This window comes from Emydura macquarii, unplaced genomic scaffold (assembly GCF_026122565.2).
Source record: "Emydura macquarii macquarii isolate MOO-44397 ecotype Brisbane River unplaced genomic scaffold, CSIRO-AGI_Emac_v2 contig_2768, whole genome shotgun sequence".
Taxonomy (NCBI): domain Eukaryota; kingdom Metazoa; phylum Chordata; order Testudines; family Chelidae; genus Emydura; species Emydura macquarii.
This window is the reverse complement of record NW_027132905.1, coordinates 36,585,619-36,610,442: the sequence shown is the minus strand read 5'-3', so window position 1 is coordinate 36,610,442 and position 24,824 is coordinate 36,585,619. Positions and strand designations below refer to the sequence as shown.

General features: G+C 44.7%; 1 protein-coding gene across 1 annotated transcript in view; it reads right to left on the bottom strand.

The window, feature by feature from the left end:
- Positions 1–23,384, bottom strand: part of PLEKHG5 (pleckstrin homology and RhoGEF domain containing G5) — a 95,181-nt gene extending 71,797 nt beyond the window's left edge. Inside the window, exon 1 of the mRNA XM_067567067.1 lies at positions 23,282–23,384. Within this exon, the coding sequence (XP_067423168.1) occupies positions 23,282–23,342 (61 nt within the window). The 5' untranslated portion in view covers positions 23,343–23,384. The remainder of the gene's footprint in view (positions 1–23,281) is intronic.
- Positions 23,385–24,824: the final 1,440 nt, after the last annotated feature.

Here is a 24,824-nt window from a genome sequence, read left to right as displayed (position 1 = left end):
CTCGTAGCAGTGGTTCAGGCTAACACTAGCCCATTCCATACAGCCACAGCACCAAACTCCCCTCTGCCCCCCAACCCTACAATCTCACAAGTCGGCCTGCTCCCTCCAGTCTCTCAAAGCTCTACATCCTCAAACCAGAGCCCAAATATTTGTGCTGTCCCAGAGAGCACAGTGCCCTGGAAAGGATTTCACCATCATGTGATTTCTGTCCCAGGGATGATGATTTTTCACCTATTGTTTGAAAGCCTAATGCCTGTTTATTTTATCACGCCCCTGCTGTCTTGGTGACTCAGCAATGAAATGATGGTAGGCCACCAAGCACCAGGTCCTCCACTGCCCTGGGAGGCAAAAGTATCTGTCATGATGAACATTGTTTACATCACAGAACACCACAATAACTTACTATCATCTAAATATTTGTTTGAACTGAACATGAACATTTATGCAACAAGTTGCACGGGCATGGAAAGCCAACAGTGATCTGTCTCTTTATCAGTAGCCAATTGTGGGAATGTTTGTCTTTATCATTGCATCTGGAGAGAGCTCTATGCCAACATGGCATTGACAGTGAGAATGGGACTGGAAGAGCAGGGACACTGTAAGGTCAGGAATCCAGTGTATTATCACCTGGAGCTGGACGCTAAGAAGAGCAGCACACTGACAACCTGCAACACACCTGAGAAAGATGCAGTTCCAACAGCTTGGGAGACTGAGGTTCCCCATCTACCCACAAGGGCACTACAGAGCAAGTACTGCAGCTTTACCCACACTGTCCCTCACCCACTACCAAGGGGAAAATAAAAGCCAGTGGATTGAAGCTCCTAAGTTACTATGGGACAAGGATGTGTGAGAATTTTACCCATGGTGCTTTTGCCATGCAGGATGTCTTTCCAGCAGAAACTCAGCTGAGACACTCAGTTATTTCCTGTAGGCCAAGCAGGCACTGGCTTCCAGGCACTATTGACCTGGTCTGGATTGAAATCAATAACCAGGTTAGTCCATTTTCTGACGATTCCCTTTTCCTTTGGGCTTTGATTAGACATTTTATTTCCATTTGAAACATGCTTTTGAAAACTCTCTAGACAAAGATCGATCCATCCAATGGTATCTCCAGGGCACCTCTCACAGCTGCTGCCCCGCGGGTTCCCTTCAGAGCCAAGCTGAATCCCAGACAGGGGTTCCCAGAAGCCAGGCTGCCTGAACCCCAACAATAACATCACTAACCCCAGCATGACTCTGCTGCCTCATTTCCCACTCCCCCTCTGGAACCAAGGGAGCCTGGCTAGCTCAGCATTGCTATGGGACGCTGCACGGCCCAGGACTGGAAGTGAGGAGACATGATCTGAAGCATTCTGGGCCCACAACACGGACACATTAACAGCCAAAGCTGCCACCTTGCACCAAGCATGTGAGGGACACTTCACGGAGAAACCGCCTTAGAGCCAAACCCGCACACTCCACACAAGCCACTGATTAGCCCATTAGAGGGCAGCGATTGCCTCAAACAAGCTGGGCCCAGTCTGGCTTTCACCTACAGGTGAAAGTCTCCATAGGCAACCCTCAATGTTAATGCCCTGTCTTGGGGGGCTGACCTTCGCTCTCCCATACTGGAGCATGCCCAATCCTTCCAAAGCATTAGGAGATGTAACAGTTGGGAAGGAAGATGCAGCTCCATTTCTATACCTGCAGGAAGTGATGTAAATTATTAGCACTGCCTAGAACTGGAAAAGGAACTCCTTGGCTCACCACACCTATCTCAGTGCAAGTTCTCTAGCAGTCCTAGCTGTACCCAACATTAGCCAAAATTCATGTTATCTGAGAGGCAGATCCTGCTGCACCATCACAATAGTCAAATCTTTTCTCCTCTATGTAATAATGTGAGCACAGCAACCAGCTTGTTTAGTTTTAGGATTTTTCACCCCACCACGACTGCACTGAGATACATCTGAAAAGGGAAAAAGCATCTTTACTTTTCAGCCTTTCCAATGATCATTTCATCTGTGAGCTGAAAAAAATTTTTGCAGCGTTTCTGGCTGGCTATGAACAATTAAAACAGCAGTGCCTTGCCTAGCATGAGCCTTCCATACACACACATCAGATTTGACCTACCACCAAGATCCTCAATAATATCCAGAGTGGAGCTCCAGGAGAAACGTTCCACTGCCCCATATTCCAACTCCCTCAAAGCAGTCGGTAGAGTTTCCAGCTCATATGCGCCCCGCTTTTTCCAATACAGAAACATACTGGGGAGAAACCTGGAGGTCTGTTGAAGCAATCGATATTTCTGCCTTTACTGCTTGATGACCAGGAGGGGGTTAGCTCTCTTAGCTGCAGGGAACTGGCCCCGCAACATGTTTCAGCATCGATGCCATCTGTGGGACTAGCAGGAGGAGGCCAGACTTCAGCTTTTAGGAGCAGGTTCTGGTTCATGGACAAGTGCCGCATTCATCCTGAGAAATGGGAATTCTGGGGTGGCAGAGGGTGCTACTAGAAACGGACCAATGCTCTGTGCACAGGGCAGACAAAGGGCCTTTCTTCAGCCTCCTACAGACATTTCATAAATTTCACTTGCTATCATCTATGAAAGAAATTCAGCTGAGGAGACAAGACACATTTGTGATTATTTTAATCACTAGAAAGAACAGAGCTGTTCAGCAATTTTGCTGTTACGAAAAGTTATCAAAGGGAAGAATGTGTCCCCCCAAGCCCCTACTACAGCACCTTCCTTCCGCAAGGGAAGCTCACTATGCAAACCCAGCAGCAGCAGCATCAACGGACACACACAAACAACGGGTGCTTTGACATCCCCTTCACTACAAAAAAAAATCATTGACAATTCCTAGCTATTTAAAAAGGTGATTTAGTGCCAGGCTGGCGGACTGCAGGCAGTAGCTCAGCGACTGCAATGGACAGATTCCCAGGAAAAGGGTTTCCCAGATGGAGGCAGCATGCTTAGCCTCTGAAGAGAGAGGCAGGGGATGGGATTCCAGCATAACTCACCCTCTGGCTCATCCCTGAAGAATGAACCAGCAGCAGCTCCTGAGATGTGTCACACCTTGGCTACAAAGAGCATGAACCAGAATCCAAACCAGGCAGAGAACGTGCCCATGACCTCACGCAGCTAAGCCATGGAGCAATCAAAGTGACAGGCCTGCTTTCCCACTGTGGAAAGCTGGTTCCACTCCCTCTTCTGGTTGTCTCTCTCTTTACACAGCTCATCTCAGCAATTAAAGCAAAACAGGAAGGATCTGAGAGGGAAAAAGGAGCACAGTCTCTTGCCTTTGTTTAGTTGCTGATTTTCTGTTGGACCATGAAGTTTGGCACTATACATTTCCTAATGACTTGTTGGCTGTAGAGGGGACAGAGTTCCCCTAATTCCTGAAGCTGAGAACATTATAATTTACACCGCTTTGGTGAAATGTAATAAGAAACAAGCAGCAGCTGAGCCTGAGGCTGCTAACTCTACATCCGGGGTTCACATAGCACGGTGACCTGCATGGCCTACACACCAACATAGATCAGATATAGCCCTTTAACTTGCTGCCTTTCATAGGAGAAGCAGTGAGGTCTCCTGGACAACACATCAGTTTGAGCTCTAATGTCAGCTCTGCCGCTTACTTCTTGCGTGATCCTTAGACAACTTATTTCAACTATGTGACTCAGTCGCCCCTCTGTAAGATGGGGGCCATACTTAGTCACAGATGTGTCAGGAGTAGTTAATGGTTGCAAAGCACGAAGACTGAACATTTTGTTCCTCCTTAATGAGGCTCAGACTTTCCAGACAAGCAATTAAGGAGTATTGTGTACAATATATTAGGATATATATTACTGAATATGTCAGCATCTTATTGCAAACTGCAGACAATTTGAATTTTAAAAAGAACAATTCAGTTGTAAGATATCTTTTAAATATAAAATTATTTACAACATTTGTTCCAATTAAAATAAGTGTACAGGAATTTCCCATTTTCTATAAGCTGTATACAGTAAAGAAGTGCAGATAAGGGAGAAGAGGGATGTTTCCAGGTCAGATCTAAAATGAAATGGAGGGTCAGAGAGGCTATCCCTGGTGGCAGGAGTTGCAGAGGAGAAAGCTTTTGCATCAGAGTGTGCAGAAAGATAGACAGCAGGTCGGTCCTGGACCAGCAGAGACACAAGGGCCAAGAGATCTGCTGGAACCAGTTCATGGAGGGTCTGAAAAGTGAGGAGCGTGGTTTTGAAATGGACCCTGAAGTGAACAGGGAGGCGGTGGGGATCTCTTAAAAAAAAAAAAAAGAGGCTGACGTGCTCCCATTCCTTTGAACATTCAGTAAAGCAAGACAGGCAACAATATGTGCACATGCTGAAGGCTATTGAGAAGGGAGTGTGAACAGCCAAAGCAATTCAATTCACAGCTAGAATATAGCGCACACATAGTATAGAGTGAGAAACTACAAGCCAAGCTGCCATCTGATTCATTTTGAAACAACTGAGTCCTAAATCCCTTAAACATGGGGTTCACAGTGGAAAAAACTAATGTTCCTGACTCCCACTCTGAGCTCAGATATCTGGTTACGATTCAAGTTATAAGACTGTGGCAAAAATTTGTTCCAACTCACCCTGGCACACCCAACTTAGCAAACAGCAAAAGATTTGTGCATGGTTTAAAAACTGCAGCAATAAAGAGAAAAAGATTCAGGTCCATAGACTCATCTTTCTGCAGGGAGACAGCCTTGGAATCCCAGGGCAGAGGGTCGTTTATCTGAAGATGCTCAAATGGAAACAAACTAGGAGATATTTTCACACTTAAGAACCCTTGACCTCCCTTTAGATCTCTGGAATGACTGAAGGTTGTACCCCAGCCCTTGGATTCATAGCTAAATGTACTCTGTGCCACTCAGTGCTCTAGAAACATTTCTGGAAAGCAATTTAAAGAAACAGTCGATAGAGAACCACTCTGCGCTTGGGAAGTGGTGGAGCAGAGCTGGGATGACAGCACAGTTCAAAAACCTCTACAGCCCCAAGAAGCGAACATAATGCCCCTCTCTGACAGATGAACTCCCTTAACACTGCCGGTCCCCAATTCTGGCTGTGATCCTCTTGCAGGGGCCTGTGCGTCAGGTGTATGGCACTGTGTTGTACCTGCTGCTCCTCTGGACTGCACAGGCCTCATAGCAGGGACCTGTAACTTCACCCACCTGTTCACCAACCATTAGATCAGGGAGTGAGCAGTCATGCCTAGTGGTCAGACAGCGCCAAGGGCCAGCATCAGGAACCACGTAGGGGAGCAGGACTGGAGAAAGGTTTGGAACAAGCCAAGCACACAAGCAGTTGTGGCTGTGGGCACAAGCACTGAGCAGCCAGCGATCCGACACTGCTACTGAGCTTAAACGCAGCCGATCAGATGATTCTGTCACAGGCCAGCTGGACTCGCTACCTGGCCTGACACCAGCAGGGCATGCAAGCAGCCAGGCTCCCAATCTGATAAAGAGCAGGCATAACGTATCAAACGATGACAAAGTGTAAGAGCACTTTTCCCTTTTCATCCTCCCTCAACAGCCACCTCAGACTGACGCAGTGATGGGACCAGCTCGTCAGTGCAGTAACCAGTTCGACACATTCCAGAAATCCATAGCTCTCTCCTAGTTGGGTGTGATCAAGGGACCCGCAATAGGAGTGCACTTGGTCTGTACCTACCCTCTCACAAGAGCCATGCCCTGTGCCCTGCAGCTGGCTCACACACTAGCAGGGCAGTAGGGACAGGCAGCAGGGCTGTTGCTCTGCATGCTGGATCTCCCCCCGGTTTTCCAAGGTTTGCTGTCAATGCAGATTTTAAATTTTGTCAGAAGAAGAATAAAAAGTTTGGGAGGCATCACTGGTAGGGTCAGAGAGTGGAGGTTGCCACTCCAGTACAGAGGAAACAGGTTCTGTAGGACTGCAGGGGGTTGGATAAGGCAGTGTATTTTGCAACTGATTCTCAGGTTTTTCTCACATGCATAGGGTCAGCCTGGGAACTAGCGCAGAACAGACTCTGTCAATGGAGCCAGAAAACTTCTGCTCCCAAGGAAAGGAAAGAGCTAGGAGATTCTCAGACCCAATATCAACCAGGTGAGCTGGGTGCCTTGTCTGTGAGGGCATCTAGGCATCTGATAAAAGGGCTGACAGTTCAATAGCTCGTAGCACCCAATCATCACGCCGCTAGAAGTCAAGTCACTGCTTTACTGAAAAGATGTTTTAGAAGCCTACCTGACTACAGCTTAGTATTGTAAGGTTACAAAGAGAAAGTCTTAGTGCAACAGAAAGCAATCAAGCAATGTGTGTGCTCGCTGCCTTCATGGTACAATCGCCTGTGGGCCAGGGGTTATCGGGACAGTACAAGTTCAACGTGAACACACCAACTGAAGAGAATTCGGTGCTGTACCACAAGAGATGGCACTTCCATGCAGGTGCCAGTGCATGGACACCACTGAGCAAAGTTCAAACGGTTTGTGAGCAGATCCTAGGCCTCCTGGAGGTACATCTAGTGTGCGCATGTGCAACAACCGCCAACTTGGTTGTGACCGAATATTCATATTCACGTCCTCTGTGGATTGGCAGGCACAGAGATGGACGTGTAGCACACACTGACAATAGGACACACAGAGTAAGAATCCATCCTGCAATCATCATTGCTCTCCTCACCCTCTCCTCTCCAGCTGCTCGGCCCTCCCCTGCTGGTCCCACTCTCCCAGCAGAGGCCACGTTCAGAAATACTCCCTTGTACTAACAGCACTGCACGTTCAGGAAGGTCAGGCCTACACCAAAAATACCTGCAGCTAATCATGCAGAAGCTGCTCTCTGCCATTTCAGATTAGCAGTTGACTTGCTGCAGGGTCCTTTGCAGCTTAGGAGAAGACACTAAAATTCTGAGCACATCCTTTGAAAGGGAAGTTGGTGCAAAGCACGTGTAACCATCTATCTACGCTCCACTTCAGCATCCAAGTCCCAGAAGCATAGGCTGCAACTGAAGAGATGCACCAAGCCCCAGGTTGTCTAAAAATGCAGTTCATGGGCCAGATGAGGCCCACAGCTATCCCCTCCTTACAGCCATAGGGCAAATACAACGCTGATTAAGCTGTGGCTTTTCACTGACGGGGGAGTCAGTCAACAAGCAATTTCCATCCAGGAACAAGGAAGCTCCACATACAAGCAAATGCAGTTGTTCACACTTGAGACAATTATGATATACATGTAAATTAGGCACAGACCTCCAGCTTCTGGTAGGCTGCCAACTCAGCCCTCAGTGCCAAAGTTTGGGCATCTCTGCTGTGGGCCAACTGTATGAAAAGCAGGCCAAAAAAAAAAAAAAAAGTTTCCTCGAATGTTTTGGGAGGAGAGGCCAGCTTTTCCTCTGGTCTTTGAACTGAGACTATCAGACCATCCTGCCACAACATCTGTGCAGAACTTCCCCCACCCCATCACCTATGGAGCTGAAATGCTTGCAGTTGAAGTCACACTTTCTTGATCTTCTCCCTTTTTCTCATCATGCTGCCTGCAATGTGTCCTGCTATCTGTGCCAGCTCCAAATGCTCGCTGTAGAGAAAGTGCATGGAACCAAAGGTAAGAATCTGAATGCTGTCAGGCAGGTGCAATGGCTTTGCTTTCCTTCAGCTGGAAGGAGCCATAAACAAGAGCGACCAAAAGTTTTGAAAATAAAGCCTCCCTTCCATCTTTGCAGAGTCCTTGTTTCTGCACATATCTCAGCTGTACTGGCAGGAGGGGCACAAACCCATAATATCTCCAGGGTCATGTCCAGATAGACAGACTAGGAGCAGTTTACTTAAGACCCAAGAAAAGGACACACAAGGTGTCAGATTCAATGAGGAATTAATTTGGTCTCTGTGGCTAATCAGCTCAGTCTCATTAGATTTTCCATAGCCTTACACTGTGCCATCTGAATCAAGGGAAAGGAAACTTCCTGTAATCTTCCTATGATGAAGTGAGCCAGACAGAGTACTGAATACTAAGTGAGAGGAAAGCACCAACTTGTGCAACATACAAACCACTTGGAAAATGTAACTGTCCGCCTGGACTTCATGCTTAAGACTCAGATCAGTTCTGATAAGCTTCCCTCTTCCCCAACCCAAGGTCTGTTGTTTCCCCACCTATACATTTGCTAATATCCATTCTCAGGTCTCATTACGTCTCAGTTTAGCAGGCTTGCCAGCTATGGATTTTAGTGTTCATTCTCCGGCACTTCCCCCGCCCCTAAGGCCAGAGTTTGCACTGTATTCTGGGACCCAGCCAACCCCAAGGAAGCCTGAAAGCACAGGAGGGTCCTAACAGCCAACAGCCCACAGTGACTCAATGGGAGAAAGAGGATTTACCAGACCAAAGAAAATGCCAAAAGGAGAGTAAGGAGTTTGGGGTGTATTGGAAAGAGAGCCCCAAAGGTCTTGGGTTAGTATGGGAATTCAGGAAGATACAGTTCTGAGAAGACCTGCATAGTTTATCCATCAGTCCTACGAAAACCGCTCCCCTTCCATTCACCATTCCTCCCTTAAGCTTCCCATAATCTGGCTCCCCAAGTTCCGCCATACCATGGCCTGGCTGCTTCAGAAAATTTTTCTATAACCATCTTCATATCCCTTTCCTGGTCAGCCAGGCCACATAACTGTTCCATGTAAAATGTGCTTTATTTTTGGCTTATTGCCCCAGGCTTTTTATTATAGCTTTGTCTCCATAAAACCACATTTTCCATATACAGACTCAGCCACTGAAAAGATCCAAACCACTCTCAATTCAATTCATCTTGGCAGACTACACAAGCTTTTCTTTTAGCTTGAAGTCTTCTATTTGTCAATTGTCTAGGCCTGTCTACAGGCCTTTGGCGTGGGTGTCTTAAAGTCAAGTGTAATCAAATTCCTGGGTGACACTAAACTCCAGGGGTATAAATGCCCCCAAAGCAAAGAACCAAAGTGCAAAATGACCAGGAGGAGTTAGGCAGAAGCAGCATAACAAGGCAAGATTCTGAACTAGTTAAGATGAAGTGTTATACTCAGGAAGACAAAAGACAACAAGATACAGAGGGGGTGGGAAGGGGAACATAAGGGAGGGACATGACAGTGGTTTTTAAATACTTGAGAGGCTGTCATAAAAAAAAACAAGAAAAGTTGTTCTCTCTTGCTACAGAGGGCAGGACAAGAGGCAATGGGTTCAAACTACAACACAGCAGATTGAGATTAAATCTCAGGAAAAACTTCCTAACTGTAAGAACAGTAGGACAGTGGAACAGACTGCCTAGGGAGGTTGTGGAAGCTCCTTCACTGGAGGTTTTAAAAAAGAGGCTGGATAGCCATCTGTCTTGGATGGTTTAGACACAATAAATCCTGCATCTTGGCAGAGGGATAGACTAGATGACCCTTGTGGTCCCTTCTAACCCTATGGTTCTATGATTCTATCCAGCAGGCACACTCATTGCATTCAATAAGTAACTTTTCAGCTTGTCGTCTTCTGTCCTAGCCTCGTGTTACCAAGCGTTCTGGCTGCTGCTGAGAAGGTTCAGGATCAGGAGGGATATGTTCACAACTGGATCTCCATTTTTTAGGTCTGGTCCAAAATATGCATTTGAGGACCACTGGTCTATGCTACTTGTGCGGGGCAGTAACCCACCTGGGTTATTCACCTACCAAAGAAGACTAAAGTTAAGCAGACAGCCTGTCCTGGAGTTTGGTCCCCAATCTCACAGCTGGAGACATGACTGGACAGTGCCGCTCTATTTCACAGAAAATTGGCAACTGTCCAAAGTCTCTCAGATGGTTGTGGGTGGTCAAGGTAAGGACTAAGATGTTAACTATGAAACTACAGCCTACCTGAGTTTCACAAGGAGAAACAGGAAGAAGAGAACTGAGTGACTCGGATGCAGGATATGTCAAACTGATCACTACTTCACAGGAATGAGGACAAAGTCCGTCCCAGGGGACAAAGTGCTTAATGCAGCCACACAGCCCCTTCCCAGGAACAGCCTCCTTCTGAAGAGTCCTACACTCACCAGATTCTAATCAGAGCAATTCCACTGAGCATGTCCTTGCTCCATCAGCACACTAGCAGGGGTGCATGAGCAAAGAAACGAATGTGGATCACCACATTTCAGCAAGATATGACAATGGAAAACTTTAAGTGACCTTGCATGGGAGGTATAGACTAGAAACGTTCACTCTTATCCTGGCCCTTCCTTGAGGGGAGATGTTAATGGAGTCAGCTGCCTTACAGATTCCCAGGGCAGAAGGGACCACTGTGATGATCTAGTCTTGATCTAGTGTATCACAAGGCAATAGAACTTCCCCCAAAATAATTTCACGAGCAGATCTTTTAGAGAAACACCCAATTCATATTAGATCAATAATCTGCTTCCCAAGGGTCTGAACACATTCATAAACGATTCATCAAGTAAACTGAAGCCGGATGCACTTGGCAGACAGTCTCTCTGGATGAAAAAGACTCTCCCAACTGCACCTCCTCAAAATAAATATTCCTAGTGCTCATTCTGACCCCGAGGACCTTTACCATCAATGTGTAAAGGAGGTTGACCTAGCTTCTGGGATAGAATGAGGCCCTTTGCCAACAAGTAAAGTTATTTCCTGTAGCAGATTCTCTCTTGCAAAGCCAGACATTGTATTTTTCTGTTCTCGTCAATGCTTGTTTCTCACTCTTAAATTATCCTTTAGAAGGAAACCGATAAACCCCTCCCTAGGCAGCATCTCTTCATATATCAACACGCTGACCCCTCCAAAGTTACATGGGACTGTCTATCTGTAAGGGCAGAATTGATCCTTTTCTATTTAACTTTCAAAGGTCATCAGGCTCTGGCCCACATCAAAGACAACTTTTCCCTGGGTCAGAGATTAATCTATTGCAAAAGGCCATCCATCTCTACAAAGCTCTTTTATCTGCTTCAGAACTGCCTAGGCAGTGAACTATTCTGAGCTTAGGAGACAGAGACCATTGCAAAAAAAAAAAAAAAAAAAAAAAGTGAAGGGCAGTCATCACAAGGCAACAGTTCACTCTGCCTCGCACTTGTTTTTCTTGTGACATTTCTTCCATCACCACCACAGGACAGGACATCCAGCTGTAACCCCCTCCTATGCAATATGAGAAGCAGTGGGGATCGTGGCTAGAGCAGGGGACTTTTAAGTCAGGATTCCTGGGTTCTATTCACAACTCTTCCTTGTGGAATGCCACTTCTCCCCTGCCTCAGTTTGCATCTGTGGAATGCCTGTGATTATATGGAGGGTTGTGAGGCTTCACTAGTTACCATTTCTAAAGTCCTTTGAGATCTCTGCTTGACATGCAGTGCCAGAGCAGAGTATTGTGATGAGACAGCTATGTCCTCTACAACCTAGCAGGCTGAAAAGTGGTGTGAAGATGGAAATCAAAGCATCAAAAGGAAATTTCGATGCCCTGTAGCTGTTCCCCTCCCCATCCCACCTCTCACCTTATAAATGTGTCAAGAACTGGGGCCCTTAGCTCCCAGGATTCTTCCCAACAATTTCTGCAGCAATAAATAATTCCAAAGAAAAGCAAAAAGCTCCTGGTAGCCTCTATGCAAATCAGCTGTGAAAATGGTTTATTCACCAAGCCCCAATTTGGACAAAATGTTGGATAAGGGGATTTTTTGAGTGAGTGAGTGGGAGGGGAGAATAGAAGTTACATTTTATCCAAGAACTTAGGAAGAAGACACAGGGTGACAGTAACATTTGCAATTATATAAATAAACTCCATTGGTGTTTTGTAATTATATAAACCATGGTTTGCTCAAATAACAAGCCCTTCTCCTATCTAAACAAAATCCTCTACCATGAAAAGCTAGCTTGATACCCTCAGTGTCAGAAGGGCTGCAACACAGGAAAAGGCAGGTATTGATGGAAAATGCATGTTGTTCTAACAGCAGAATTTGAACTTCCTTGGAAATGCTGTCACGGTTAGAAGGAAAGACCGGCAGTGACCTCTCTCTGTCCAAGTTAGCATGTGGGATCCTGCAGCAAGAGACAAGCTAGACTCCTCCAGGATCTGCTCAGCCTCCTGTTTGTTAAACACCCGACTTGTTCCTTTTCTCCCCAGGTTACCTAACCCACAACATGGAAACACCCTCCAATGTAAAAGTATTGTCTGGAGTCTTCCTCACTCTCTTTCTTTGCCTAGGCTGACACCTGACTTAACAGAAGAGATGGTACCCTGAATAAGGCGAAGGTGTGTTCACCTTTTATCCCCCAGCTGGGTGTTCCCATACAACCTCTGCTACCTGAACGCCCCATGGGACACTGAAGGGGCTTGCTTTGGTGAGGGAATTCTCTGAGACACTAGTTCAGAAAATATGGAATTCTTCTAGGTTTTTGTATCTGCATGAAACCATGTTCATTTACTGCATGTCCCTTAGGGAACAGAAAGGGGCTTTGCTCACTGTACATCTTACGAACCAGCACCTTAAGTCTGACTGGTGGTGGGTCAAGCTGGAATTTCCCTTCCAGGGGAAATTCTGACATTTCACATTTGTTTTTGTTCTGAACTGGAATGAAAACAGAAACATTTGGAATTTTCTGCAGAATGAAATTTTTGAAAAAAGTTAGTTTTGGGTCAGACAAAAAGTTCTATTTCAATACAATCCCAATGTTTCATTCTGATTTTGACTTTATTTTAATTTAGAATATAAGATTCTAAATGAAAAGACATTTTGAAATGAAAAAAATCAAAACATTCCATTCCAATAAAGTTGAATGGTTCCATTGTGACTTGTCGAAACACTTCAATTTTTTTCCCCAAAAACAAAATTCTGTCAAAATCAACACATTCCCGTGGAAAGTTTAGATAAAACAGCATTTTCCAAAGGAAAAAACTTTCTGCTGGAAAGTTTTGACCAGCACTAGCCCTGGCTGCGTAACTAGGTGTTTGACTGAAGCAGCTTTAAAAATACCCAACTAACCAACAGACATTTAGGCCTATTGGGTGCAGTAACAGGCGTAGGCCTCGTTTGCACATAGCAGCTGCACTGATTTTAAGCCACTTTAAGAACCAATATAGCTAAACCGGCGCAAGACCCTGTGTAGACACATTAATCAGTTTAGAACTGGATATATGGATTTATCTTTCTCTTCTAATGTTACAGGTACGAGCTAAACCAATATAAATCAGGCTTAAACCAATTTAAGAGCATCCACACAAGGGTCTGCACTGGTTTAGCATCAGACCTCTACTTATACTGAGGCGACTTTGTGTTCGCACCAGGCATCACACGGGAATTTACAAGGGCAGCTAAAGGAATTGGGCTCCTCTGAAAATCCCACCCCAAGGCACCATTTACTTCACCAGACTAGAACAGATGCTGACCAGAGGCTGCTTATTATTTCAAAGGTTTATCCAGTGTTGTTTATCCATTGTTGGTGGTGGTGTAGCCATGTCAGTCCAAGGATATTAGAAAGACAAGGTGAGTGAAGTTATATCTTTTATTGGACCAACTCTGAAGCAGGCTGATCTGACAGTCATATAACAAAGAAAAAGATACTGAGACTCAGATCTCTGCTCACATTACTAAGATCAGCTTTTTCTGAGCTTTTACCCACCTTGGTCAGGACCCCTTCTCCCACATGGTTCAGCAAAGCGCTTCAGGTTATTCACAGTGCCTTGCACAGGTGTTAGGAAAGCTGCTTTGCTTGCCCAGTGAGGGTTTTCTCAGACATGTTTTGCAAGCGCTTTTTTGATCACTACTGTCCAGAGTTCCCCAGCAGCCAAGTGCACTAGAACGTAGTTTGGAATCAACACCCCAGCCTGGAAGAATGGAAACTCTGCTATAGCAGCTGATCAATGTGGAACAACAAAAAGAAACATTATTAAATTAGCCGGGAACTTAGATGGCGTGAAACCAAGACAGACAGCTGCATTAGTTATCAGAGAGGAATGTCACTCTGGAGCCGGCCTGATGCAATTACAAGCTGTTGCTCACTTCATTCCGTTGGCCTTTACTTGGTTCCCAAACCATTTCCTTTCTGTTCACCACTGAGAAAACCATTCTATTAGTGGGTGTGCTTACACCTTGGAGGTGGCCTGGAGGACTCTCTGGTATACTAGAGCCAGATGGCGTGATAGCTAGTGATAGGCAATTCCCAAAAGCTTTGATTAAACACCCCAAAGTTTGGATGTTTACCTGAATTCCTGTAGCCTACAAATCTTGCAAGAAATCTTACAAATAACCTCCTTCAGGCATTTCAGTAGCACCATTTCTGGCCAGGAAATGCAGCTACAAGCCTTTTATATATTTCAAAGCCACCAACTTCTCAAACACCAAAAAAAGAGTTTGAGGCACGTGTTTGGTTTCTCACTCCAATTTCATCTGAGCTGGTGCATTCATCCCTAAAGAGATGCATCTTTTACTAATACCTGGGGAAGGTTGAATCTCTCCTGACTATAAAGCTCAAGTGCATGAGTCAAACCTCCCTGGCACCTCTTCCAAACTTCCAGAGCAGTGGCAGCAAAAACTGCGGAGCACAAATGGCCCTTCAGTATTTTGCCTTTTGCAAGAGGAATGTCTGGTTTCAGCAAGGCCAATATTACTTTTAAAATGGAAAAAATTCCAAATTATGCATCTTGCAGTGCAGCCGTATCTGCTCTGAGCTTCCTCTGGCTTTAATCCGTAGAGCCCTGGACAGATTTAGATACCCAGATTACACAGCTTCATACAAACATGAATGATTCTCAAACTTGGAAGAACTTATTGTATTGAACTTATTCAGTATTATTTAAAAATGCATCCAGTCTGAAGACTAACACAGCACCTTCTTATTCCACAGCTTTGCTCCATGTGTGTGAACTCAGAGTCCTAGCTGTTGATTTCAGTGACCAAAGTAAATTTTTACTGCTTTCTACTCCATTAACCCTGCAGAAACAACACTGCTAAGGGAGCTGGATTTTGGTCTTTCCTGTGCATTAGGAGTAAAATTGTTACCCACAGTGCAGGCCGCTGCCCCATGCCAGCCTAGTGGGGGTGACAGGATGATGCAGAGGGGGACGGGGGTAGACGGGGGCTACTGCATGAGTAGTAGCATCTTTACTACTCATGATGACACAAGACAGGAAGATCTCAACCTGACGCTAAGCCCAGGCTGAGTTTGTAGCACTAGCACTCAAACGCCGCTTCACTACTTGAACCCCGAGTCCATTTGATCTGGAGTGAATGACAGCCATGGAACCCCAATGTGTCATTTCCACAGAACCACACTCAGGGAATTTCATGCTAGAGAAAGACCTCCATTGAACAGGCCTGGAGCCCAACATCCTGTGTTTACTCCCAAAAGTCAGAGCATAGGCAACCGAAGCACACAGTGCCCCCAGCCTCTGTATATCAGTCCCTACCCTGCAGGGACCTCTTCTAGGGCAAACTCCATCACCTATTCAGTCCTTGGCATCTAAGCTTAGCCTGCCAGCAAGGAGCTCACAAGTGGGGAATTAAAGTGACTGAGGAGCCTGTAACTTTTAATGAAACTCAGACACTTGAAAATGAGACCCAAGTTCTTAGGTGATTTCGGTGCATTTAAAATTTGTATTCCAAGTCTGTTGCTCGTTTGTACCTGTTCAGCCAGGAACTACCAGCAACAGAGAACACTTTCCAATTCCCTGGGGAGGGCGATGTTAAGAGCTGTTGGGAGTGGAGGGAAAAATGCAGATAGGGGAGGGGAAGGAGAGATGCATTCATTACAGGGCATATCTACACAGCAACTAGACAACCGCGGTTGGCCCATGCCAGCTCAAGCTCTGGGGCTGTTTCACTGCTGTGTAGATTTCCGGGCTCAAGTTGGAGCCCAGGCTCTAGGACCCTGTGGAGTGGGAGTGTCCCAGAGCTCAGGCACCAGCTGGAGGCCAGAAGGCTACACAGCAATGAAACAGCCCCCTCGGGCCAGCTGTGGGTTTTTCTTTGCTGTGTAGATATACCAACCATCTCAAGCATGGCTGGAGGTGCTGCTCAACAGAACAATGTCAGCCTGTGTCAGTAAATCAGCCAACAGAGGGAGTCATTTCTAAACTGTCTAGTTAAAGGTGACAAAGCTGCACCCAGAGATAAAACAGAGGAGATTGAAAAGCATTTGCAAGGAAGCCATCGAGAGATATGGGAAGAGGCAGTGCCTGGAGGGCGGGTTAAGGTGCTTGCAAGGGTCAGAAAGGCAAAGATTTCCAGAAGAGTGTTTGTTAGCAGCAACAATAACTGAATTATCCGTCCTCCTAGGCAGTGCCAGCGTGGAGAAGAAAGTGGCTCTCCAAAGAGAATTGGGCCCCAGAGAATGGTTTGAAAATGAGACCTCGGAGGATATGGATGCCTTGGGGCTTTGAGCAGGAGTCAGGCTCTGGGGACACTTAGGGGAGAGGAAAGTATCCTGAAAACTGAGATGGGCTGTTTAGACCCCATCTGCAAGCCCAGGGTGGATATGTCAAAGCATTACCTCGATTCTAGCCCACACCCTCTGCTGAGGAAAGTAGCTAATGAAGCAGATGGAAACAAGCAAAAGGGAGTTTGGAAGAACACTGACTCACCTGACCATGGTGTCAGGACTTGTCTAGACAAACAGCTAGTGCGCATAAGCCAGGGTATAAATCTACCCACCACTTGCCTGACATGCGCTAATTGTTCATATGGACTCAGCTACCACTTTGAAATGGGAGTAGGCCAGTGCACACTAGGGAACTTCTAGTGCGCAGTACAAAGGTCCACACAGTGTGTGGCACAGTCATGTACCATAGATTTACACTACAGCTTGCCACGCACTAACTGTTAGTCTAGATGGTCCTCAGAAACTAAACCACAGACAGCACTAAACCACAGACAGCACAGACAGAGCAGACACTCTGGAATAGCTTGCAGTGAAGCATATTACAGACAGGAAGTGGTGTTTCTACCTGAAAGTCATTTCAGACTCAGTCTGAGCGCCCACACCTCTGCTTCTCCACAAGGCTGGGTGGAGGAATTAGTGAGACAGTGATGCTACACACCAGGTGTCTGTAAGCCACCACAGAATAAAAGGCAGAGTTGCCAATAGTGCACAAGTAAATGATGGGTCAGACCTCCTAAGGTTATATTGCTCCTCTATTCCGTTAGTTATTCTAAGGAGGAAAGCAGCTTTGCTCTGCAGGACGAAGCCTCAGGGGGAATCAAGATGTGCTCTAGGTGGATGAAAGCAACGATTCTATTTAAAGAATAAAACAGAGGTTCTCATTTTCATCTTACCCACCCACTAGTTAAAAATCATATGGTGCTGCTTTAAATGCCTAGTCCCCTGCCCCCTCTCCAGGAAGGCAAGCACAGAGAGCCATCTGCAAGCTGGGGAGAGGGCTCCCTGGAGAAAATGGCTGCAGTTGGCAAGAGAGATCTGTTTGTCTTTGCCAGGTCCCAGAGACCTTGCATGAGAAACTTTTCATGCAAAACTGCAGGAACCTTCATCTTTTTTTTGCCTGTTAAAGAAGGAGCAAAAACTTCTAGGTTTTGCTAGAAGATCAACAGAATTCCTGAATCAAAACAAAAGTCCTGAAATAATATAACACCGCGAGGGCACTTAAAAAAATGATCCAACCCGTAACTAGACGTGCCTCCTGGTTGTTGCCTGGCAAAGGCCCAGAGTGAAGTTTACTCTATTAGTGTTTAAGGAGCAACGTTTGAAACATCACCACAACCTTCAAGAAAATAAAATCCCTGAAGCAGATCATCATAACACTGAAATGATTCTTCCGGCAAGGACCCCAGAAACAAGTTCAAACAACATCAGTCTCTCCTTGGCAAAATTCTCTCCCAACGTTAACATCGCTGGGTGTTTGCAGTTTGTGCTAATAAAAGGCAGACATTCACACATATAAACTAAGGGAAAATCTCATTTTTTCCAATTTTTAAATAACTAAAATAAAGACATTTAAGGCAGCTGGATTCCTGAGTTGCGTAAAAACTCTTTAGCTCCTTGAAATAGAAAAAAAGCCGGGAGGAAAAATGGGACTGGCTAAGAATGTTCCAGTCCAATAATTTCTTATCCACTATTTTCTTTTAAAACAACATGCGCTTGGAATAGCTTTGTTGTTTTGTCTGTACTGTTTGACAAAAAGGTAGCCCAAACTTAATCACTGTTCACTTTTATTTCCCATCTAAGCTTATTATATGCTAAAACATTTCACACCACTTACTGGTTAGTTTACAACACCACAGAAGTTTTTAAAGTTCTAAATGATCAATCTCTGTTTTATTATAAATGTATTAAACCAAACCATAATGGAGAGCCTGACTGAGATACTAGAGGCTTAGTTTTTTTTTTTACAATTAACTAATGGTGCAAAAGAAAACATAAAGATCATTAAGTGACTGAAAGAGACATTATTGCAAGCTCTCTCCATTTCCCTGGCTACTGCATGTGCATCTCCTGCTCCACTAGCAACAGCAAGGTGCACAGGGAGAATATACACCTATATAATGTCATCGTTTTAGTCCTTGTAAGGAGCATCTTTTCAACACAAGTTGTTATAAACACAGAAAAAGACATCAGAAAGAGTTTTATTCAGATAAGAAAAAGGACTTAGTTAAGCAAAGGCAGATTATGGATAAAATCACATAAGCTTTTACACAAGAGCTAGATGTGCGTGGACATTACCAACTCCAGTCACCTTCAGATCAGCCATGCTAGCTAGCTAGTGTTCCTGACTGCACATTAATTCAGTAACACAGCTCTGTATTTTATCTGTACACATGTGTGAGAGTTTGCATGAACTCATCATGGCATCTGGCGAGGAAAATGAGTAATTCTGTAGCATATTCATATAGTTGCATCAGCATTTTTTAAAGTATTTTTTTTAACATTGACTTTGTACTAAAAACCATTATGTTAACACAAGCCCATGTCCAGAATGGTTTCAGGTTTCTAAGCTTTGGATGCCAAGGATATGGAGTAGCATGCCTTTGCATTTCTGCTTACATGTCCGCTGGCTAATGAGTTAGGAAGAATATGATGAATTAGACGTATACTTCTTACCCAAGCTGTATGACGAGAAACAAAAGTTATTGCATGCAGAACTTGGAGGGGATAAACACAGAGGAAGGGAAAGGAATCACTTGGTAAGCAGGGCACAAACAATATGCATTTTAATAGGCTAAATGTAAATGTATACATCTGGGAACAAAGAACATAGGCCTTACTTACAGGATGGGCAACTCTGTCCGGGGAAACAGTGACTCTGATAAAGTTTTGAAAAGGTGGTGTGTGGCTAATCAGTTGAACATGAACTCCCAATGTGACACGGTGGCCAAAAGGGCTACTGTGATCCTGGGATCCATAAACATAAATCTTGATGAGTAGAGTGTAGTAGAGATGATATAGTTGTAGCCGTGCTGGTCCCAGGATATTAGAGAGACAAGGTAGGGAGGTAGTATTTTTTATTGGACCAACTTCTGTTGGTGAGAGAGACAAGCTTTTGAGGAAAAGAGAAGTTGTATCTGGCACTGTTGCAACCGCTGCTGGAATATCACGTCTAGTTCTGGTATCCACAATTCAAAAGGATATTGATAATTGGAGACGTTCAGAGAATAACCATGAGAATAATTAAAGGATTAGAATTGTTATGACTGACTTCCTTGAGTCTATATACTCAGCTTAACAAAGAGAAGGTTAAAGGGTGATTTGATTATAGTCTATAAGTACCAACGTGAGGAACAAAAATTTAATAATAGGCTCTTTACTCTAGCAGAGAAAGGTATAACATGATCCAATGGCGGGAAGTTGAAAGCATACATTTTTTACAGTGAGAGTAATTAACCATTGCAACGATTTACCCAGGGTCATGGCAGATTCTCCATCACTGGCAAATTTTAAACCAAGATTGGATGTTTTTCTAAAAGATCTGCTCTAGGAATTATTGGGAGTGAAGTTCTATGGCCTGTGTTATACAGGAGGTCAGACTGGATGATCACAATGGTCCCCTCTGGCCTTGGAACCTATGAATTATTTAAGGTGCATCTACGAGGATACTACTGGGAGCAAACAGATGAAGTGAGCAATGGAAAATTCAGGCTCAGTATTTTCAGTTTCCTATGAGTCCTATTGGACTTCAGATCAGGCCCCCAATGGAAGTGGTGGATGCTGCATTGTTCAGTCTAATTAGAAATAGGAGTAGAAAAGCATTTGCGACTACACTGCACAGAACACTCTTGCCTGGGCTGGGAGGTGGATGAATTTATTTAACAGGTCTTCTCCACAGGTAGTTTCTGGTGGGTTTCACAGTTACAATAGACACAGCAACTTAATTGCAAGCAGGAAAGTTCAAGATACAGGGCTGAATTTTTTTTAAAAAAAGACAAGGAGTAAAAAATGAGTGTTGCCAGAGTCCAATGGGCTGGGAAACAAAAGGAAGTCCAATGTTCAAATGCTATTTCATGGCCTCATCACCAAAATGTGCACATCCGAGATTAATACATTGCAGAGATTATTATTTACATCCACACAACACTGTGTGTCTCTGGTTTCATTAGAAATACTATTCTTCCCTACTATAAAGGAGGCTCTTACCTAGATGCTAAAATTTGTAGGAGGCTGCAGATAATTCCAGCATTTACTATTCCAGACTAAAGTGATGCCGATGAAATATGCAACAGAAAATTAAAGGAATGAACTTCCATCAAGGAGAGAAGCCCTAAAATGGAATTATAGCCTCACACACCATGTGCCTTCACTACATTTTCCACTGCACAGCTAAGCTGCAGACTATTATTATGGATTATTTCCCTGCCAAGTGCCTTTCTCCTCCCAGCAGTTTTGGTAGTAGAGCTGTTACTGCTGCAAGAATATTTATATCTATATAAACGGGGAAAGATTTTTCAGCCTCTTGATGCTCAATTTTTTAAAGTCACCTTTGGGAACAGACTAAGCCTGGAAAAGTTACAAGCAACTGAAAGTGACTGAGTTAACAGACAGATAGTCAACATGCAGCTATCTGAAGGGAATGGGGGCGAGGGGAAATCGCAGCTGACCAGCCCAGCCCCTGCTGCATGCCAGTGGCAGAAGGCAAAATTTTAGCTGAAGTCACTGGAACAAACCCCTTCTTTTACAACTGCCCTACAACAGTGACCATCCACAAAGAGCAGACAGGATGCTGGTTTCCCAGAACCCTCAACCCAGGGTCAATGAGAGTTATGAATACAGACTACTATTACTGTTATCTGAGACACAGATCACTTTCTGCCACTGAAAGAAAAGTCCCTGGGTTTTGTTGTTTTAACAAAAACCCTGGAACACCTCTGAAAGCTGGCTGGAACTCCAGCTCAGCTGGCATGGAGGCATGAAAAGCAGAGTCTATCCTGCCTGGAGGACTCCTTAAAAACAACATATAAACATTAATACAGAGCATGAATCAGGTTAATGGGCATGAAGCAGTGCTGTGAAGAAAGGCTTTAGATGCTAGGTTTTGGGAATTGGTTCTATCCATTATGCTTAGATTGTGCGGAGAGACTTAGGGAATGAAGATAAATTGCCAACAGGAACTAAGTACTTTCATCTGGAAAAAATATAAATACCAGCATTTGCTCAGTTGTGAAGATAGAAAACAATGTAATAGCACCTAGCTCTTATCTAGTGCTTTTCATCAGTAGATCTCAAAACGCTTTACAAAGGAGGTCAGGCTCACTATCCCCATTGGGTGGATGTGGAAACTGAGGCACAGATATTCCTTGCTTAAGGTCACCAGCAGGCCAGTGGCAGAGCCAGGATTTGAACCCAGGTCTCAAGTCCCAGTCCAGTGCTCTATCTTCTAGACCAGTGGCTCCCAAATTGTATTGGTTCACATACTATCTTCTTAAAATACTGTTGCGAAGTAGATGGATGGAACATTAAGCTCACATACGAGCAGTGGTATGTGAACCCCAACTCTACGCCACTCTACCTACCAACTGCAGTACTTTATAAAGCTTGAGTTGACCTCAACAGTTAAAGAGGTTTTCCCCCTGCCCTCTCTTAAGAAACAGCACCCCATAACTCCTTAAAATGTGAAGAAGGCTGATCGATGCAGCATGTTCTTTTTATTTAAATGGCTTTAATGGTTGATGTCATGGTTAGGTCTTAACACAAGTTGCAATAATTTCAAATTTAGTTTTAAACAGGGTTAGATTTTTAAAATCTGTTTTTATCCACCCTGGGGTTGATGATGCGCCTCTCTGTCCCTGTGGGCTGAATTCCCGTACCCCCCAAGTTCGTGTCTTGTTATTCAGTGTTAAGAATCAGAGAGGCTTATTTTCTGCTTTGGGTATCTCACAGAGGAAGTTGTGGCCCCTGTACCAAAGAGCTTAGTGTCTAAACTTCACTACACAACAGGGAGATAAGGAGAGATAGATGCGGAAAGAGGAAAAACCAGGGTTACAGTAAGAAGACCAGGTGCCACTCAGTAAGGGCTGCGCATTTGAAAGTTCCATGACTTGTAAGGTATCTTTCCTACCCCCTCACTTCTGGGAGGTGAGACAAGCAACAGGGAATTGATCTGTGGAGCTACGTTAGTGCATTTTTGGAAGGGACTGGGAGGTGGCTTATCAAGGATGGGGATTTCAAGAAGAGGTAGCATGGAAGACCATATATCTGAACTGCCCCTTGTTTTAACCCCAAAGCTTCCTGTATTCCCAACAAATTGGGGTCCCCTCACTTTCATCGTTTAAAGTTATTTACAGCAAAAATACAGTCAGAAAGGCAGATGTGACCAACATGGTATTTACACCAACAGGAATTACCTGTATTTTAAATCTCCTGCATGAATAATTGTGTTCTCCCCTCACACACCATGCCCAACTCTGGGCATTTGCAAGGTGAAATGTGGTGTAAGAAAAAAAAAAAAGGGCCGTGCCTACAGGAGAAACTGCAGAAGCTAGATTTTAGCTACACCAACCCAGGGGCTTCTGAGACTGAAGGATTTCCTCCTCTTGATACAGAAGGCCTGTGTGTGCTTCGAACCATCCTTAATTAATTAGGCACCAAATTTGGAATAATGGCATCAACAAAAAGGCTATCAACAGGGAAGGTGCAGGGTGAAACAGGGGCAGCCTGTTCTTAGCGCAGGAAAACATTCCATACGCACAATTAGATCCTACACCATCAGCTCAGCCAGAAGGCTGTGTATCCAAAATCCACGGTCAGGCCTGGGTTGTAGAGAACCCGCCCCCTTAATTCAAACACCTCTATTCAAAGGCCTTTTTAGAGGAGTATTGCATAGACAGCTCTTCAGGCTGTGTAGAAAGAACCCCTCAAATGACACTCTCACAAGTCAAATAACTAACCTTGGTGCTGCCCCAATTGTTGCATTGCTGCAGGATATTGCTCAGTCCATTTGTATATCATCTTTGAGATGTGTGTTCCCAGTCAGTTGGACTAAGATGAACATCCCAGTGAATGAGGGATCTGCAGATCTTTTCAAATAGGTTTGTTCCAGGTAGCCCTTTCATCAACGAAGGAAACATTAATCTGCAGGGGGTTGTGAAGGTCCAAGCATGCTAAAGCTAGCTTTGCCCCAGGTGCACAGAACCAATCAGCACGCCCCCACATGTGTGGAACCAATCAGAACACCCCATACAGGCCTATGTAATTTGCAAATACAACTTTTGCATATGAAGAGGTCTGAATAGTCTGTGCTTTTAAATACAACACAGGCCAGTAAAGTGCATGCAAGGATAGAACTAACTAGACCATTTGAACATCAACAGAAGTGAGCTTTCGTCATAATTATTCACCCTATTGCTATTCCAATTATCTCTGAATCGCTATCCCTGCTGTGAAGCCACAAAGACTTCCAAAGTTACTGACCTACTTAAGGCAGAAGCAACTGCCACCCATGCAAAGAATGAGATTCTCCAGCAAGCAATATCATTAGTGAAAGCGATACACCTGACCAGTCCCAACCTTTCCTTGAGGGCCACCATTTGGCTCATGCAGGGTAAGGCCCTGTTCTTCCTTATACACTGCGTATGCAGTATCTGAGAAGCTTGTAGCATCTTAGGTAGTCCAAGGTAATTCAGGAGATGAGCCAAGAGAATTTTAAAAAACATTTTTGAAAAATGTTAAATATTACAAAGGCTCCCAAAACTCCCCCTTCAAATGGGTTTCTCTTGGCATGTGGACACAGGGATCTATACTGTGGCGGTGGAGGATTCAGGTCTTCCACTGACCATTATAGCTCTGATCATTTGAAGAAGCAGCGCCTGCCTTTAAGCACCAACAGTTATGGTTTGCTTTGTTCTCTCTGTAAGAACAGCAATGAAACCAGCTGTCTCTGCTCCCCTCCTTCTCACTACCTTTTCCATTATGAGCCAGACCTTCTCTCATTAGCACTTCACTGCTAATTCCCTCTAACAATCCTCTGAAGCCTCACGAAGCTCTGAGCTCCTACACCATTAATGTATTACCACATTGATTATCGAGAGCACCTTTGGAGCAAAATGCATGTGGGATGCCAATGGAGTTATTAGAAGATGTTAGAAAGCAAAGCAGTTCCTTGATTAGTTCACGTCTGTACCGTGCTGAGCATTACTGAGAATGGCAGCTCCCTGCCTTGTGCGGCTCATACTGAGTGTATGTGGAGCTTTGTTTTTCGGTGCAGAAGATAATTTACTCACTCATCCCCAGGCGTAGATTGAGCCAGCTCCAAGTGGGGGAAGTGGAACCATACTTGGTCAAGACTGAGTTCATAGTCTTCAGTGTCTGGCGGGGCAGCAAGGGCCCTTGGCTGCACGTTCCCGCAGTCCCTGCAGGGGAAAGGACCTGGGTTAATACAGTGAGGCGTACTGCGCATACCACTCTCCTTTAAGTGGAGCAGATGCCCAGAGA